The following is a 12753-nucleotide window of genomic DNA, read 5'->3' on the forward strand; positions in this document are numbered from 1 at the left end:
GGCTGAGAGGTGGCAAATGGAGTTTAATGTAGAGAAGTGTGAGGTGATTCACTTTGGAAAGAATAACAGGAATGCGGAATATTTGGCTAATGGTAAAATTCTTGGTAGTGTGGATGAGCAGAGGGATCTCGGTGTCCATGTACATAGATCCCTGAAAGTTGCCACCCAGGTTGATAGGTTTGTGAAGAAGGCCTATGGTGTGTTGGCCTTTATTGGTAGAGGGATTGAGTTCCGGAGCCATGAGGTCATGTTGCAGCTGTACAAAGCTCTGGTACGGCCCCATTTGGAGTATTGCGTACAGTTCTGGTCGCCTCATTATAGGAAGGACGTGGAAGCTTTGGAACGGGTGCAGAGGAGATTTACCAGGATATTGCCTGGTATGGAGGGAAAATCTTATGAGGAAAGGCTGATGGACTTGAGGTTGTTTTCATCAGAGAGAAGAAGGTTGAGAGGTGACTTAATAGAGGCATACAAAATGATCAGAGGGTTCGATAGGGTGGACAGTGAGAGCCTTCTCCCGCGGATGGAGGTGGCTAGCACAAGGGGACATAGCCTTAAATTGAGGGGTAATAGATATAGGACAGAGGTCAGAGGTAGGTTTTTTACGCAAAGAGTGGTGAGGCCGTGGAATGCCCTACCTGCAACAGTAGTGAACTCGCCAACATTGAGGGCATTTAAAAGTTTATTGGATAAGCATATGGATGATAATGGCATAGTGTATGTTAGATGGCCTTTAGTTTTTGACTTCCCATGTCGGTGCAACATCGAGGGCCGAAGGGCCTGTACTGCGCTGTATCGTTCTATGTTCTATCTGCCTTACCTGCTACACTTCTCGCATTAAAACAAATGCACCTCAGACCATCTTTCCCTTTGCATTCATCATCTCTTCCCTGTCTACTCTTCCCCTTAGTCACATTGAGTTTATTATCTAGTACCTTACTGGCTTTAGTTGGTGCCTCTTTACTGACCTCTAACTTCCTAATCTGGTTCCCACCCCCTGCCACATTAGTTTAAAACCTCCCCAACAGTGTTAGCAAAAGCACCCCCTGGGACATTGGTTCCAGTCCTGCCCAGGTGTAGACCATCCGGTTTGTAATGGTCTCACCGCCCCCAGAACCGGTTCCAATGTCCCAAAAATCTGAACCCCTCCCTCCTGCACCGTCTCTCAAGCCACGTATTCATTCTGACTATTCTTGAATTTCTACCCTGACTGGTGGCACTGGTAGCAATCCTGAGATTACTACCTTTGAGGTCCTAATTTTTAACTTATCTCCTAACTCCCTAAATTCTGATTGTAGGACCTCATCCCATTTTTTACTTATATCTTTGGTGCCACATGCACCACGACAACTGGCTGTTCACCCTCCCCCTTCAGTATGTCCTGCAGCTGATCGGAGACATCCCTGACCCGTGCACCCGGGAGGCAACATATCATTCGGGAGTCTCGTTTTCGACCACAGAAACGCCTGTCTACTCCCCTTACGATTGAATCCCCTATGACTATAGCCCTGCCAGTCTTTTTCTTGCCCTTCTGTGCAGCAGAGCCAGCCATGGTGCCATGAGCCTGGCTACTACTGCCTTTCCCTGATGAGTCATCTCCCCCAACAGTATCCAAAACGGTATACCAGTTTTTCATAGATTTCATAGAATTTACAGCGCAGAAGGAGGTTATTCGGCCCATCGAGTCTGCACCGGCTCTTGGAAAGAGCACCCTAACACCACCCTATCCCCATAACCCAGTAACCCCACCTAACACTAAGGGCAATTTGGACCCTAAGGGCAATTTATCATGGCCAATCCACCTAATCTGCACATCTTTGGACTGTGGGAGGAAACCGGAGCACCCGGAGGCAACCCACGCACACACGGGGAGAACGTGCAGACTCCACACAGACAGTGACCCAAGCCGGGAATTGAACCTGGGACCCTGGAGCTGTGAAGCATTTATGCTAACCACTATGCTACCGTGCTGCCCATGCTGGGGGGAGATGACCACAGGGGACACCTGCATTGCCTTCCTGCTCTTTCTATGCCTTTTGGTCACTCATTCCCTGTCTCTCTCACCAATCCCAATCACTGAACCAACTCACTGAACGTGCTATCCACAAGTCTGTGGCACCTATGCTCTATCCTTCAGACATCTTGAGATTTGCCTTCATTACCACCCATGCTGCCTGGCAAGTCTGATCTCTGAGCTTTTGTTCAAAACCTGCTGAGTTACAGTACACTTTCAGGTCCGGAATTCAACAAGCTGTTCGAGGATAACAAAAAACAAAGAAAAGTACAGCATAGGAACAGTCCCTTCAGCCCTCTAGGCCTGCACCGACCATGCTGCCCATCTAACCTAAAACCTTTTACACTTCCAGGACCTGTAACCCTCTATTCCCATCCTATTCATGCATTTGTCAAGACGCCCCTTAAATGTCACTATTGTACCTGCTTCCACCAGTGAGTTCCAGGCACCCACTATCCACTGTGTAAAAAAACTTCCCTCGCAAATCTCCTTTAATGCTTGTTCCTTGTACCTTAAACCTAGATCCCATGTCCACCCTGGGAAAAAGCTTCAGAATATCCACTCTGTCCATGATTTTGCTGACTTCTATCAGGTCGCCCCTCGCACATCTGTGTGACTTGGGGAACCTGCAGGTGGCAGTCTTACCCCCAGCTTCCTGCCCTTGTGGCAAAGGTTATGGGTTTTAAGGTACATTTTAGAAACCAGATACATACTTGTGTCTGTCAAATAAGAAATGATCATGCTCAGTTGTGACCCTACAGTGAGGGGTCATTCCAGTGAGAACAAACTGAGTTTATCCAACCTGACCTCATAGCTAATGCCCTCCATACCAGGCAACATCCTGATAAACCTCTTCTATACTCTCTCCAGAATCGTCACATCTTTCTGGTAGTGTGGAAATCAGAATTGAACACTATATTCAAAATGTGGCCCAACTAAGGTTCTGTACATCATGAGCATGATTTGCCAATTTTTATACTCAATGCCCCATCTGATGAAGGCAAGCATGCCGTATGCCTTCTTGACTAACTTCTCGCCTGCATTGCCACTTTCAGTGGCCTGTGGACCTGTACACCCAGATCACTTTGCCTATCAATACTCTTAAGGGTCCTGCCATTTACTGTTTTCTTAATTATGTATTAGACCTGTATTAGACCTTCCAAAATACATGACCTCACATTTGTCCAGATTAAACTCCATCTGCCATCTCTCCTCTCAAGTCTCCAACCAACCTTTATCCTGCTGTATCCTCTGACAGTCCTCATCACTATCCACAATTGCACCAATCTTTGTGTTTTCCGCAAAGTTACTAATCAGACTGGTTACATTTTCCTCAAAGTCATTTATATATACAACAAACAGCAAAGGTCCCAGCACTGATTCCTGTGTAACACCACCAGTCACAGCCCTCCAGTCAGAAAAGTACCCTTCCATTGCTAGGAGCAGAGGAGACTAATTGAGATGTATAAAATTATGAGGGACATAGGCAGCGTAGATAGGAAGAAAGGCTTCCCCTCAGTAGATCCTTCCTGTTTGTGTTATATATTAACAATTTGGATGTGAACATGAGAGCACAATTGAGAAATTTGCAGATGACACAAAGATTGGCCGAGTGGTGGACAGTGCAGGAGATAGCTATAATCTCCAAAATGATATAGATGGGTTGGTGGATTAGGCGATAAAGTGGCAGATGGAATTTTACACAAAGAAGTGTGAGGTCATGCATTTAGGGAGGTCAAATAATTATAGGGAGTACACAATAAATGGGAATATACTAAGAGGGGTAGATAAAGTGAGAGATCTTGGCGCCCAAGTACACAGGTTCCTAAAGGCAGCAGTCCAAGTAGACAAGGTTGTAAAGAAAGCATATGGAATACTCTCCTTCATTGGCAGAGATATAGAATATAAAAGTAAAGATATAATGTTGGAATTGGGTGGACAGGATAAAATTGTTTCCCTTGTGGGGAATTCTAGAACCAGTGGACATAGATTCAAGATAAGTGGCAGTAGAGGGGACATGAGGAAGAACATTTTTACTCCGCGAATAGTGGGAGTCTGGGTTTCGCTGCCCATGTTGGTCGTGGAGTCAGAGACCCTAAACTCTTTTTAAAAGAGTGCATTAAGTGCGGTAAGACAATAATTTTAAAACCCAGGGTCACGACCCATGGGTGGGTCGCGGGCGGGTGTCGATAGGATCGCGGGGCCAAGCGTTGTGGCATTCCTGATCACGGGAAGTAGTGTCCAACGGCCTTGACCAGCTTTTAAAAATGCCGGCTGCAATCGGTTTTCAGAATGTTGGCTGTTCCATGCATGCATTCCAGCAAACAAGCAACAGGACTGAATAATTTAAAATGGATTGTTTTGTAATAAGGCCAGGGGGCCAGAGCCAAGAACAGGCCAGGATCTCGCGACTAAATCTGCTGGATGGAGCTGCACAGGAGAGTCCACAGGGCGATAAAGCAGTGCTGGTGTGAGCTCCAAAGTCCGGGGCCTCTGGTGAACAACCCATTAAGAAGAAGCTGAAAGGAACTTCCGGTCGGGCTCTTTAGGGGGAAGACATGCACGGGACAGCTCCCGCTACAGAACTAGGTTTTTTCTTATATTTTCTTATTTTCAGCTTGATTTTCTTGCTTGTTTTGGCCGGGGGGATTTTAATCCTCTGTGCACACTTTAAAAAAAAACGGAGAGGGGAGAAGGGAAAGGAGGAAAAGGGAAAAAAAAAGAAAGGAACAGAGCAAGCGCCTTGGAGCGCGGACCTGCTAGCCGGCCCGACCAAGCCCCCCCCCCCCCCAAACGGAGCAAGCGCCTCGCAACGCGGACTTGCAAGCCGGCCCGACCGAGCCACCCCTCCCCTGCACAGAAGAGCGTGGATGGCCGAGGAAAAGCGGCACTGAGCCAGCAGGAACTACCTGCGAATAATCCCCCCCCCCCCCCCCCCGCAGCAGCAGGGCATGGGGCAACAGAACGCGGGGCAGCAGGATCAGCGGTGGCCCGAATCAAACCGTGCCAGCAGCAAGAACCCCCCGGCGGCAACCACCACGAGGCAGGTGGCGGAACAAAGAGGGAGACCCAACCCGACCAGATGCCTCTCTCTCTCCCGACCCTGGTGAGTGAGGAGGGGAAAAGGAAAAGAAGAACTCCCCCCCCCCCCCCCCTTTTCCAAAAAAAAAACAAAGACTTTGGAAAGAAAACCTTTCAAGGGAGGGGAAAAAATGTTCTTTTTGTCTTTATTTTCTTTTTTCTCCCACTTTAAAAAAAAAACTTTTTTTTAAAATGCCAGAAGGGAGCCAGAGCAGAGGGAGAAGGGACACCAAAAGCAAACGGGACGAAACCATGTGAGCCCGTTCAGATGAGCCAATCGTCACACGAAGTGGGGGAACCAAAGCCACGCTGCAACAAAAAGACCTGGTCAGACAGGAGTATTTCCCCCCTGGGCCAGAAGGGAACTGGAAGGCAGCCTTTGCTGAGGCGCTGAGGGAACATCGGCAGGGAAACAAGGCAGAGACCAGAGCAGACATGGAGGCCGCAGTACAGGCAGCAATGGCCAAGGCCCTGGCGGAGGTGTCCTGGCGGAGGTGCAGCTCGCCCTGGGCAGAGCAGAGAAGAAACTGGAAGCCCAAGAGAAGAAATTGGAAGCCCAAGAGGAGAAACTGGAAGCCCAAGAGGCGACCATTAAGGAGCTGAAAAAGGCCGCAACTGACATGAGCGACCAGATCATAGCCCTGGAGAAGGAGGTGGCGAGACTGGGCACACCACAGGGGAGCCTGAAGGGCAGGGTGGACGACCAGGAAAACCGCTCAAGACAACAAAATGTCAGGATAGTGGGCCTGCCAGAGGGGATCGAGGGTAGAAACACAACGGCCTACGTGGCCGAGATGCTGGGCAACTTAGTGGGGAGGGAAACTTTCCCCGACCCACCAGAAATGGACAGAGCACACCGGTCGCTGCGCCCGAAGCCCAAAGTGGGGGACCACCCGAGGGCAGTTATAGCTAAACTGCACCAGTACAAAGACAGGGAAACAATCCTGCGCTGGGCCAGGAAAAACAGAACTTGCAAATGGGAAAGACACTTCATTAGAATTTACGAGGACATTGGGGCAGACCTCGCCAGGAGACGGGCCGAATTCAATAGAGCGAAAGCAGCTCTTCACGAGAGCAATGTGCGTTTCGGTATGCTGTACCCAGCAAAACTCTGGGTCACATACCAAAAAAAAGAGTATTTCTTCACAGCCCCCGCCGAAGCAAACAAGTTTATCGAGGAACACAGGCTGGAAAAACAACATCGAGATAGAAATACGGGGCCCCAGGTGAGGGGCAACAGTACGCCGACGGAGGAGGGGGGCGGGGTGAGGCAACGCCAGCCCCCACCACCCACCTCCCCCCCACCACCCCTACCAGGGTGAGCGCACCCTGAACAAAGAGCAAACCACTACCTGAGGGATCACCACAGGTGGGAGACCAGGCCCCAGCACGAGGGAACGAGAGCAGCGGAGAAGGGAGAGCAAGCGAGGAGAGTGCAGGGTAGGATGGGAAAGAGCGGGCAGAAAAACGCAGAGGCTGGTCAAAGGAGAAGCGAGACAGAAACTCCCGAGAGGAGGGTCACCGTACGAGCAAGAAAGCTAGCGCTGGGGACATGCAGCAAATCTGGGCCGCAGCGCGCCCTCAACAGGGGGGGGTGGCACCAGGCAGGGAGGGGGGGAAACCACTCAAAAGAGGCGGGAGAGCAAATGGGGATAGGAGCAGGGGAAAGAGGGACAAATGAGGGAGATACAGTAGAGGGGGAGAAAAGGGGAGGAAAGGGAGGGAACGGTGGGGAGGGGGTACACCTTCAAATTACGCTGACCGAACTGCACGTATGCAAATTTCCCCGGAACAGCCAATCAGTAGCTCCGCTCTACCGCCCTCTGCTGGATGCTTGCCTTCACTCGAACACCTCGGGTCTCTTGCACAGGTACACCTTCAAATTATGCTGACCGCACTGCACGTATGCAAATTTCCCCGGAACAGCCAAACAGTAGCTTTGCTCTACTGCCCTCTGCTGGATGAGAGTGTACCTTTAAGAAATGGGTGTTTATAAATGGGTGTGAATATATCTGTAGTGAGAGTACCTTTACGAAATGGGTGTGTATTACTGCAATGATGTCAGAGTGTGTGGAGCTGGGCTGTCTGTCAGCTTTTTACTTACGTTTTAGGCTGTTTCATAGTTTGGGATTGATCTCATAGTTAGGGATCCTCTTGGAAGGAGCGATCACAATATGGTGGAATTTAAAATACAGATGGAGGGTGAGAAAGTAAAATCAAATACTAGTGTTTTGTGTTTAAACAAAGGAGATTACAATGGGATGAGAGAAGAACTAGCTAAGGTAGACTGGGAGCAAAGACTTTATGGTGGAACAGTTGAGGAACAGTGGAGAACCTTCCAAGCGATTTTTCACAGTGCTCAGCAAAGGTTTATAACAACAAAAAGGAAGGACGGTAGAAAGAGGGACAATAGACCGTGGATATCTAAGAAAATAAGGGAGAGTATCAAATTGAAAGAAAAAGCATATAAAGTGGCAAAGATTGCTGGGAGACTAGAGGACTGGGAAATCTTTAGGGGCAACAGAAAGCTACTAAAAAAGCTATAAAGAAGAGTAAGATAGAGTATGAGAGTAAACTTGCTCAGAATATAAAAACAAACAGTAAACGTTTTTACAAATATATAAAACAAAAAAGAGTGGCTAAGGTAAATATTGGTCCTTTAGAGGATGAGAAAGGAGTTTTAATAATGGGAGATGAGGAAATGGCTGAGGAACTGAACAGGTTTTTTGGGTCGGTCTTCACAGTGGAAGACACAAATAAAATGCCAGCGACTGATAGAAATGAGGCTATGGCAGGTGAGGACCTTGAGAGGATTGTTATCACTAAGGAGGTAGTGATGGGCAAGCTAATGGGGCTAAAGATAGACAAGTCTCCTGGCCCTGATGGAATGCACCCCAGAGTGCCAAACAAGATGGCTAGGGAAATTGCATGTGCACTAGTGATAATTTACCGAAATTCACTAGACTCTGGGGTGGTCCCGGTGGATTGGAAATTAGCAAACGTGACACCACTGTTTAAAAAAGGAGGTAGGCAGAGAGCAGGAAATTATAGCTCAGTGAGCTTAACTTCAGTAGTAGGGAATCTAGCTGGAATCTATCATCAAGGAAGAAATAGCGAGGCATCTGGATAGAAATTGTCCCATTGGCAGACGCAGCATGGGTTCATAAAGGGCAGGTCATGCCTAACTAATTTAGTGGAATTTTTTGAGGACATTACCAGTGCAGTAGATAACGGGGAGTCAATGGATGTGGTATATCTGGATTTCCAGAAAGCCTTTGACAAGGTGCCACACAAAAGGTTGCTGCATAAGATAAAGATGCATGGCATTAAGAGTAAAGTAGTAGCATGGATAGAGGATTGGTTAATTAATAGAAAGAATAGTGGGGATTAATGGGTGTTTCTCTGGGTGGCAATCAGTGTTGTCCCTCAGGGATCCGTGTTGGGCCCACAATTGTTCACAATTTACATAGATGATTTGGAGTTGGGTGCCAAGGGCAATGTGTCCAAGTTTGCAGATGACACTAAGATGAGTGGTAAAGCGAAAAGTGCAGAGGATACTGGAAGTCTGCAGAGGGATTTGGATAGGTTAAGTGAGTGGGCTAGGGTCTGGCAGATGGAATACAATGTTGACAAATGTGAGGTTATCCATTTTGGTAGGAATAACAGCAAACGGGATTATTATTTAAACAATAAAATATTAAAGCATGCTGCTGTGCAGAGAGACCTGGGTGTGCTAGTGCATGAGTCACAGAAAGTTGGTTTACAGGTGCAACAGGTGATTAAGAAGGCAAATGGAATTTTGTCCTTCATTGCTAGAGGGATGAAGTTTAAGACTAGGGAGGTTATGTTGCAATTGTATAAGGTGTTAGTGAGACCACACCTGGAGTATTGTGTTCAGTTTTGGTCTCCTTACTTGGGAAAGGACATACTGGCACTGGAGGGTGTGCAGAGGAGATTCTCTAGGTTAATCCCAGAGCTGAAGGGGTTGGATTATGAGGAGAAGTTGAGTAGACTGGGACTGTACTCGTTGGAATTTAGAAGGATGAGGGGGGATCTTATAGAAACATTAAAATTATGAAGGGAATAGATAGGATAGATGCGGGCAGGTTGTTTCCACTGGCGGGTGAAAGCAGAACTAGGGGGACATAGTCTCAAAATAAGGGGAAGTAGATTTAGGACTGAGTTTAGGAGGAACCTCTTCACCCAAAGGGTTGTGAATCTATTGAATTCCTTGCCCAGTGAAGCAGTTGAGGCTCCTTCATTACATGTTTTTAAGGTAAAGATAGATAGTTTTTTGAAGAATAAAGGGATTAAGGGTTATGGTGTTCGGGCCGGAAAGTGGAGCTGAGTCCACAAAAGATCAGCCATGATCTCATTGAATGGTGGAGCAGGCTCGAGGGGCCAGATGGCCTACTCCTGCTCCTAGTTCTTATGTTCGTATGTTTGCTGCAGGGTGTGTTTTAGGTTCGTTGGAGCTGAAGCCAGACCAAGCAGGTGTACTGCTGTTCCCTCTGCCATCAAAAAACTATCTCTTGATCATTTGGTGAATTCAGAATCATAAATGGTTCAAAGTAGTGAATGTAACCTTAAAGTGCTTCTGTTAAAAGGTGTTGCTTTTGTCTTCCTGGATGTTGTTTGGGACGTTACTAAGCATCACTTAGTGTTGTATTCTTTGGGGATTGTATTTGAATTAATGGTTGATAAGATGTTCACTGTATGTTTTAAAAAGGTTAACTTGAGTTCATAGAATAAACATTGTTTTGCTTTAAAAAATACTTTTCCATTTCTGCTGTACCACACCTGCAGAGTGGGCCATGTGCTCCCCATACTACAATCTATTAAAAATTGTGGGTCAGGTGAACGCCATGATACACTTTGGGATTCTCTAAACCCTGGCCCATAACACATTGCTGTTTAGGGGAGCTTACTTTGCGCAGATTGACTGCAATGGTTCCTATGTTGCAGTCGAAACTACTCTTCAAAAGTACTCCATTGGACACAAAGTGCTCTGTGGTCATGAAACCTGCTATAAACTTGTAAGTCTTTCTTTTTCCTGACGTACCACAAACACAGTTTGACACTGTTTGGCATCATGATCTCTGCCATTCACCTTGTTTCCAACACACACAATGCACACTCATGCTTACAGTTAGGGAGCACCACATAGATTGCACCAGAGGCAGTCCAACCAACATTTTTTAAGTTTCAGCTTTCCTGAACTAGGGTGTTCTAGGGAGGAGATGCTGTGGCTGATTTTGCAATCCATCTCTTGGTTTGTAACATTGTAGGTAGCAGATGAGGAACCTATCAGCTGTGATAGAATGGCAGTGCAGGCAGGATGGGCCGAAGGGCCTAATTCTGTTCCTTCTGAACTTATGAAATAACAAGAGCACTGGTAGGGCTATAAAGTAAATTTTGCAGCCGGAGACTTTACTTTGCACTGCCTCAAGTTGAATTACACAGAATTTGCATCAGCAGGTTTTTGTCCAAATCTTAAAACTCCACCATATGAACGCTGAGGTTGGAATGGGCAAGTTGATTTATCAAAGATTAAAACAATGTCAAGCTGACTATTGTGCCTGCCTAAGCACAAACTGACATAGAACATAGAACATAGAACAGTACAGCACAGAACAGGCCCTTTGGCCCTCGATGTTGTGCCAAGCAATGATCACCCTACTCAAACCCACGTATCCACCCTATACCCATAACCCAACAACCCCCCCCCCTTAACCTTACTTTTTAGGACACTACAGGCAATTTAGCATGGCCAATCCACCTAACCCGCACATCTTTGGACTGTGGGAGGAAACCGGAGCACCCGGAGGAAACCCACACACACACGGGAGGACGTGCAGACTCCACACAGACAGTGACCCAGCCGGGAATCGAACCTGGGACCCTGGAGCGGTGAAGCATTTATGCTAACCACCATGCTACCGTGCTGCCCCTATTTTTTTTTAAGGGGCAATTTAGCGTGGCCAATCCACCTACTCTGCACATTTTTGGGTTGTGGGGGCATAACCCACGCAGACACGGGGAGAATGTGCAAACTCCACACGGACAGTGACCGGGATCGAACCTGGGACCTCAGCGCCGTGAGGTGGTTGTGCTAACCACTAGGCCACCGTGCTGCCCTGTCATTTTGTCATTTTCTGTCAGTTGCGCAGTAGATAGACAGAATAGGATTAGGGGTAGCAAATTTAAAACAGAGTTGAGGAGAAACTACTTCTCCCAAAGGGGTTGTGAGTCTGTGGAATTCGCTACCCCAGAGTGCGGTGGATGCTAGGACAGTGAGTAAATTTAAGGAGGAGTTAGACAGATTTTTAATTGTTAATGGATTGAAAGGTTATGGAGAACAGGCAAGGACGGTGGACTTAAGGCCAGGCTGAAATCAATCATGATCGAATGCGGAAGAGACTTGATGGGCCAAATGGCCTAATTCTGCTCCTATATCATATGAACTTATGACAGTAGGAAATGCCAAGAATTTATATACATTATTAGATAGTAACTTTTGAAAAGAAGAGATAGATATTCTTTGAAGCCATTTAACAGCCAATTGGTCACTAATGCCATGGAGGCATCCACTCTTCTTGCTCCACCTCAGAGAACTGTTGGGCAATTAGAGACCGCCCCACGCCACCGCCACCACTTGTATCATTGCAGTGTGGGCAGAGGTGCGGGGCCGGCAACAGGCAGGCCACGTCTGGATTTAATGAGCTCCCTTCTTTCAAATCCGCCATGGAGGGAGCATTAAATCTAGCCCAAATTTGCAGTAACTCAACAAACATGGTTTGCACTTGTTGAAGATTTTATTGATTTGTCTCTTTAGCAAGAAATGAGCAAGAAGAAGAAGAGGAAAAGCGAGAAATTAAAAGACGGCTGACACGAAAGGTAAGTGACAGAAACTTGATTTGGATCAGGCGAATGATCGAGAATTACGAGAGTAATTTAAAATAGAAGTAAGGATGTTATGCTCCGGTTATATATGACATTGGTGAGACCACATCTCGAATATTGTGTGCAATTTTGGTCTCCTTATTTAAGGAAGGATGTAAATGTGTTGGGAGATGGTTCAAAGATTTACTGAATTGATACTGGAATGATTGGGTTGTCTTATGAGAAAGGTTGGTCAGACTGGGTTTATTTCCACTGGAGTTTAGAAGAGTGAGGGGTGACTTGATTAAAGTATATAAAATCCTGAATGGTATTGACAAGCTGGACAGCAGAAGGATGTTTTCTCCTGTGGGTGAATCCAGGACTCGGGGGCACTGTTTTAAAATTAGGGTCACCCTTATAGATGAGGATAATTTCTTTCTCTCAGGGGGTTGTGCGACTCTGGAACACTCTGCATCAGAAGGCAATGGAAGCGGGATTACTGAATATTTTTCAGGCTGAGGTAGAGAGATTGTTGGTAGGCAAGGGAATCAAAGGTTCTCAGGATAAATGGGGAATGTGGAACCCGAAACACAAACAGATCATCACAACCTTATTGAATAGTAGAGCAGGCTCGAGGTTCAGAATGGCCAGTTCTAATCCTATTCCCCATGCTCATATGATGCATGATGAATGAACATGCATCACAGATCACGTTCTTACCAACATGAGAGGATGATGTTGCATTGAGTAATACAGGCTAAAACCTTTTAATTCTT

General features: G+C 46.8%; 1 protein-coding gene across 9 annotated transcripts in view; it reads left to right on the forward strand.

The window, feature by feature from the left end:
- The window catches only part of phactr1 (phosphatase and actin regulator 1), a 707078-nt gene that overhangs the window by 575596 nt on the left and 118729 nt on the right, over nt 1-12753 (forward strand). For 8 of the 9 annotated variants that reach the window (XM_038797115.1, XM_038797116.1, XM_038797117.1 and 5 more), the window contains one exon: nt 11931-11992. The exons of the other annotated variant lie outside the window; for it this stretch is intronic. In XM_038797115.1, coding sequence (XP_038653043.1) covers nt 11931-11992 — 62 coding nt within the window. The remainder of the gene's footprint in view (nt 1-11930; nt 11993-12753) is intronic. 9 annotated transcript variants of the gene reach the window in all.

Source organism: Scyliorhinus canicula, chromosome 5, assembly GCF_902713615.1.
Source record: "Scyliorhinus canicula chromosome 5, sScyCan1.1, whole genome shotgun sequence".
Lineage (NCBI taxonomy): Eukaryota > Metazoa > Chordata > Chondrichthyes > Carcharhiniformes > Scyliorhinidae > Scyliorhinus > Scyliorhinus canicula.